Raw genomic sequence first — 6,557 nt, 5'->3', positions numbered from 1 at the left:
TATTCCTTTTAACTGCACTTTCTTTATCTTGTTGTTGAAAAATTGCAAAATTGCATTTTACAAACAGTATAGAGCGCTTTCCCAAAAAAAATTCAGACATCTCAAATTTAGAAAATATCTATCTTAGAATTATTTTATTCTCTTTTAGATTTTGAGTAACTTTCATTTTAAAATATATGTTTTAACTTTGTGTTAAAAAGCATATCATCTTTTTTTTTGTGTAAAATTATTTTGTCATTACGAAATTAATAAATTTTAAATCAAATTTGACTTTATGATACGCAGTGAAAATATACGGAAATGCAGTTAAAAAGAGCAGTCTCTTAATTTAATTATCGTTCACGGTATCGACATTGAAATTTCTCGCATTGAGAGAAATCGCGAATTATCTCGATGCAACTACATTGTTGTGTTGTTAGTGGTCATGATTTATTAGTCTATTGATTCGAAAATTCACGAAGATAGACTTTATCATTTGAAATATCCTATAGATTACCATAATGAGAATAATATCATTAATAGAATAAAATAGTCAATGTTGACACTGCGACGATAACAAGGACTTCACTTATCCCTTTGTGCACGCCTCTCATTTATTATATCTTATTTCTATCACCATGACTTATCGCGAACAATTAAATGCTCTTCACTAAACTTTCTCTACAATTCGAAAGAAAAGCTCAACCGGTAGACCGATAGATAAACTTCTTTCGAGCTTTCTTCTACACCTTAGTTCTATATCATTAAGAAACATCTTTGTCGAACGGCGCTCTTAAACATCAGCGCACTTTCCTTATTGTAACTACGCTAGCGTGTCCCTTATCCCTAGAGACCTATAAGACGGCTTACTATGATATGTGTTTTATCAGTCGCGCTATATTCGAAGAAGAAACATCTTTGAAGTAACATCTCCCCGAGTTATGTGTAATTCCACTTTTATCGCACGCTATCATCATACTTTCCGGTGTATCGTGGCATGAAGTAAAGTTAGGACTAGGAAGGAGATCGAGATAATGTCGAATCGACACACTTAGACCTAGATATCTTCACAACGACTAAAGGAGAATTTGATTTTCTCGTAGCTTATCTTATATGCTGCATACTTCCCATCCGTTGTGATGACGCGCAAGCGTTTAGGCGAATGGCATCCGCTTGAATAGGCGGTTGCCCTGTCCGGTGATCCGTTTCTCGCCGGAAGTGTATTGGATCACGGACTTTATCTGATCCGTCGCCACCGGGCCGATGCAGACCAGAGGGTCCTTGAAATACGAGCAAACCTGCCAAGATTTTCCATTGTTAGAATTATATAAAATGAGTTTTTTCTATTAGATTTATAAAACGATCAATTCTACTTGATATTAAAAAAGATTTATATTCACGGAACAAGGACATTTTATAGGACATTTCTTTTCACATACACAAAACACTCCGTTAAAGAAATAAAATTTTTTGAACGTTTCTTAAAATTTTAGATATAATTATATATGTTTTACGATTCATATAACAATAAATAACTATTGTTACCTTTCTAGGAGTTTGTCGGTGTCGTCTTTGTAATTGACAGCACAGTCCACGACTGATGTCACACTCACTTGACATAGCGCACTCCTCATCTGTAAATACATTACATTTGCTAGAATCTTTTTATGATCTTAAGGAACTGTATGACCGAGCAAAACAGATCATCATGTTATTAAAATGATGACTCCAAAATGATCACTGAAAGTTATTTTTCAATTATTTACGATTTAATTTAACGTCGCTTTGATGTATCGCGTCTTATTGTTCTGCTTGGATATATTGTTTTAAAAGAGCAAAATATATATTTGTCAACGTACTGTATAATTTGTTTGAAGTGGTCGGCGGTTGACACGATTTTGTTTCCCGTCCAGGCATTTCGGCACACATTAAGCCTGTTTCGCAATCGCTATCCCGTCTGCAAAGCTCGCCTTGTTTCATACCGAAATCGAAAACACATGTTCCAACAACTGAAACATTAAACTCATGATTATTTTCTTATCGACAAAACGAAAAGAACGAGAAATAACTAAAAAAACAAGTTGTCATTATTTGTCGTCATTTTAATGCTCAAATGTTGTCAAAGACATAAACTTATTTCTTAAGAAGGGTGCTTTATTAGTTTTAATTAAATAACATTTTAATTAAAACGGTTTTAATTAATTAATAGGAACAAACATTCAATTTTCTCTTTTGATTTACCTCCATCGAGATTCACACAAATAGACCCCGGGCAACAGTGATCATTGTATACACATTTTCTCTCGTAGCAAGGTTCTTCTGTTGGCTCAACTCCTTCGTATATACCACCATATCCTTCCTGAATTGACTGCTTTATTTAAAATATAATTACAATTTAAGATTTTAAATGCATTATTAAGAATTGTCGTAATAATTTGTCGGGAAAAATTAAAAACGGGATGCGGTAAAATGAATTTGTCATTTTCTCTTCAATTAATATTATAATTAAACGGAACATAATTATTTGTTAGGATTGCTTCGAAATATATACAAAACAGTAACCTGTTTTTTCTTTGTTGATTTCAGTTTATTCAATCATTTATTTCTGTGTGTAGCTTACATCCATTATTTCGATGAATCATTATTATCAGTGTATTACGTGATGCTTTTCCTTTACTTTTCTTTATCACAGATCACATGTGAGTTTAATGATAATACATTTAATACCCTCTTGCTGGATCAAATTTATTTATATTATTTTGTTTAGTTTAGAATATTTTGCAAGTTCACTGTTCTTTAAACAAAAGAATATATAAGTAAAATAATTATATAGCCACGTTCCGATATACACTGTCAGTACTGAAAATATATAGTTTTATATTATAAATCTCTCTCTTCAATACTGATAGCGTACGTACATATATTGGTACATGGCCTATATAAGAAGCATGTAATAAAAAGAACTTACGAGTAAGAAAATATTAAAATTCCTGCTTTTTTGCATTCCATTTAATATAAAAAGAAATTTTCCGGAGCTTGATTATACACGCGACGAAGAGAATTAATCTTCCTGACTTAATGTGAAATAAATAAAGCCGCAATTGAAACGAGCGCAGATATTTATCGGGCTTGAGTATTCCCAGAAGTTATGGCTTCTACTGCAGTTGAAACGCAGTAAAAGTTTCTATAGTAGCAGTAATTTCACAAATATCGTGCTACGGGGGCTTCAATTTCCAGATCGCAATTTCGCGGTTAATTCTTTGCGATCAAAGAAATGCGAAATGAATAGAGTCGCTGGAGAATTCTTCTCACGGTTACTGAAGTACAAGTGCACGCAACTCGAAAATGAAGTATCGATCGTGCGTGACCTGTATTGCGGCACGGTGTTGCTAATTAAATCAAATAATAAAAAGTTCAAACGACGTTTAAAAAACTCGGAAGGACATCTAGGCAAACTTGCAAGTACTTTAGATTTTTATCAGTCTACGTCTAAAATATGAATATTATGTGAAGAGTGTTTAAAAGTGTCCAAAGTAATTTTTAAACTTTTATTTAGTCGTCTAGATTATTAAAAAAAAGTTTAAAAAATATCTAAAAAAATTAAGGGAGACTGTTGAATTTTTATTTTCGACATCAAAGCTATATTTAAAGGACACTTGAAAAATTAAAGCCGCGTATAATTTACAGTCTGTACTTATTTCAAAATCGTCTTAAGTCATTATGCTTATGCTAATACGGCTTCGTATTATAATTTATGACATCTCCAGATTATACTTAAGACGATTTTAATTAGAACCGAGGAATATACCGTCTTATAACATTTTTTGGGGATTTAAATGTCTAGATTTTCAGGTCTTAAAAAAAAATCCAACGGATATCTGAATATCTTTTATCTTTCATGTCTAAAATGTGAAGGGCGTTTGAAAAATTGAAATGTAGTATCCAAATTTTTATGACTTTCTTACAAAATGTGACGATCACTTGATCATAATGATCGCGAGATATAAAACTGTTACATTTTCAAGGATAGGTCGCTTTACTTACTTGCAATAATCCAGGACGGTTCATATAGCCTCCATGACTGCCATAGCCGAGATTAGACAGCATTTCAGGACTAAAGCGGTTGAAAAGGCCACCCCATGCCTCGACACCGATGTAAGCCGTATTTGCTACGAGTACTAACGTTATCACCGCACACGCCTTCATGCCGTTAGAGATGTACTGATCTTTAGCGCTCTGTAATCATCCGACGGAGAAAGAGTTCTTATATCGCGTTAAAATCAATTTATCAGAGAAAACTCGGCGTAACCGCACATTATTGAAAAGTAAACGTTAATTTATATTACGTATTATTGCGTAAACGCTTACAAATGCATTATATGTATAACTGTTCCAAAGTAATTGGGAAAAGATATATTATCTTTGAGAGTAATTTTTATAAGTGCGTGACATTGACATTTTATAAATTTAGCAATTTAAATATTCAGAAATTTCTAAGACATTTTGAAATTTTTTTTTTAAGTCATCAAAGGAAGTATGTACATTTAATTTTTTTATTACTTAAATTTGTTACTGTTTTGAAAATGTCACTGGCAGTAATGTACTGAAATTACATTTAATGTCTAAAAGATTCTACGTAAAACTAGATTATATTTACGATACAGCTTATAAAGATATGGACAAAAACAGAATATTTAAATTACAAAACAGGATAAGAAGGAATTTGTTACCGTTTAAATTGGAATGAATTTCACTCGATTTTCTCTTCCTCGTACCTCTCACGAGTTATTTTATTTCCGTGTTGTTTATCCCGACTGTTTTTGTTGCAAGCAGCGATCCGTAAGACGCAGTTAGCCGTTAGCATCGAACCCGTTTTACATGATGGCTTATCATATCAAATGCCATTGATGTAATGCTTTTACTAGACTTTTCTTAAAATGATCTTTTCACGGTTGCTGTGCGGTTTCATAATACAAAAACCGATAAGAGCATTCTTCATGCGAAGTCATCGATGTTATTATTACTTATTTTTTCTTTTGTAATTTTATATCTTTAATTTACTTCTTATGGCACACTAATTAGCAAGGTTCACAAAAGTGCACTATTACTTGAGCTTTATTGTAGCTCAAGGGGCATTTTCTCGAATAATATTGCGTACGAAATACTGGGTAAATCTACGATACACATGTATTTTTATATGCAAGATTTTTCGAAAATGTGCCCAGTCTGATTTTGCATAACAAATTGTGATGGTGTATTAATTAAACGATTAATATTTATAAATACATTTAAAAGTAATCGACTGTATTCGTTTAATATAAATATTCAAATTACAATATTTATACTTACATCAAAATATTTATATTTACATTACAATTAATTATATGGCAGGCATCTTTTTTTAAGAAAATTATTTCATATAATATATCGTACGAGAAGATTAAATGCGTCAACATTTAATTGTTTGTAAAAGATCGAAAAATATAACGAGTTATGTTCATATTCTACTCATAATCAAGGAATAATTTATGATCAGCATATGAAATGAATTGCATTAGGTCAATACTAGCAATAACCTCGAATACATAATCGATAATTCGTGTTTCATCAATCTCTCTCTTATCTTTTTTATCTATGACGAAATTTATATTTGCAATATTTAGTGCATGTCATTTATATATAAATGGATGTAGCTAAAATAGTAATCAATACGTTTATATAATATAAAATTTTAATTAATCTAAACTTAATATCCGATTTCTACAACTTAAATTATTCCTAAATGTATCAAACCACTTAGAAAGATATTTAAACACTGTTTTATGTATTTCAATTTTAAATCTATAAATCGCTTTATTCTATTTTAATTGTGTTTCAATATGTGAACTGCTTTATTTAGAAAAAAATATTAAGAATGTGTCTCAACGTCAAGGACAAGATTTGAAAAATAAAACATGCAGGACGCTCTGATTCTAAAAAATCCGTGGAATGTCATGACACACTGAGAACCTCAGAAACATATCCTTCTATTAACAAGCCATGAGTCACTTACGAAAAGTTCTTGCGCCCTGGCTCAGCTGCCTGGAACGCCTTTACACCTCGGCCGGGCAGGATTAGCTACCCCTCGCTAGGTTCACACAAGCTCAACAAGTCCTCGGTGGAGTTTGCTAGAGGACTGAGTTCGTGCTGTGCTCGCTTCGGCAATCTATACTTCTACGTCGTTCCGGTTACCGTCACACGGGCGCATATACACAGTGACGCATGCGCCACCCGCCACCGGTCCCCGTCTTCTTCTCTTTTTTTCGTACCACCCTATTGCGACCTACGTGACATTTTGTTCATTCAGATCTTTTGCTGCTGAGTGAGCTGGCCGAAGGAGCCACTTGAACAAATCAATCCGAGGCTCTTCATTGCCTAAGCTCGAAACTGCCATATGCAAATTTCTCTGCGAACACCCGAAGAAAATTGTTGAATCAACTACCTACTATTACTATCTGATTTAGCTCGGAAGGAGCTATGGACCAATTAGAACAAAGAATAAGAAGAGCTACTTATATTGACAAATGATGCAGCATTAA

General features: G+C 32.8%; 1 protein-coding gene across 2 annotated transcripts; it reads right to left on the bottom strand.

Moving 5' to 3' along the window:
- Nucleotides 1-226: 226 nt before the first annotated feature.
- spab (space blanket) lies at nt 227-6,132 on the bottom strand. 2 transcript variants are annotated; one of them, XM_018538411.1, is made up of 6 exons: nt 6,032-6,132; nt 4,024-4,215; nt 2,221-2,350; nt 1,839-1,988; nt 1,525-1,613; nt 1,134-1,277 (listed from the first exon to the last, which is right to left on the bottom strand). In XM_018538411.1, the coding sequence occupies exons 2-6, from the start codon at nt 4,183-4,185 to the stop codon at nt 1,134-1,136; spliced, it is 675 nt and encodes a 224-aa protein (XP_018393913.1). In that variant the 5' UTR covers nt 4,186-4,215; nt 6,032-6,132. The 2 variants fall into 2 exon arrangements, with proteins under 2 accessions (XP_018393914.1, XP_018393913.1); XM_018538412.1 differs by lacking the exon at nt 6,032-6,132 and having other exon boundaries at nt 227-1,277; nt 4,024-4,185.
- Nucleotides 6,133-6,557: the final 425 nt, after the last annotated feature.

This window comes from Cyphomyrmex costatus, unplaced genomic scaffold, assembly GCF_001594065.2.
Source record: "Cyphomyrmex costatus isolate MS0001 unplaced genomic scaffold, Ccosl1.0 scaffold193, whole genome shotgun sequence".
NCBI classification, from domain to species: domain Eukaryota; kingdom Metazoa; phylum Arthropoda; class Insecta; order Hymenoptera; family Formicidae; genus Cyphomyrmex; species Cyphomyrmex costatus.
The sequence above is the reverse complement of the archived record's forward strand: the minus strand, read 5'-3'. Positions and strand labels throughout refer to the sequence as shown.

Bases quoted from the DNA above. Each gene is read 5' to 3' on its own strand.
- spab (XM_018538411.1), bottom strand. From the start codon at position 4,185: ATGAAGGCGTGTGCGGTGATAACGTTAGTACTCGTAGCAAATACGGCT. The intron at 2,351-4,023 runs GTAAGTAAAGCG...TTTTAAATAAAG, and splicing joins ACCGTCCTGGATTATTGCAA to CAGTCAATTCAGGAAGGATA. The intron at 1,614-1,838 runs GTACGTTGACAA...ATGTATTTACAG, and splicing joins CACTTCAAACAAATTATACA to ATGAGGAGTGCGCTATGTCA.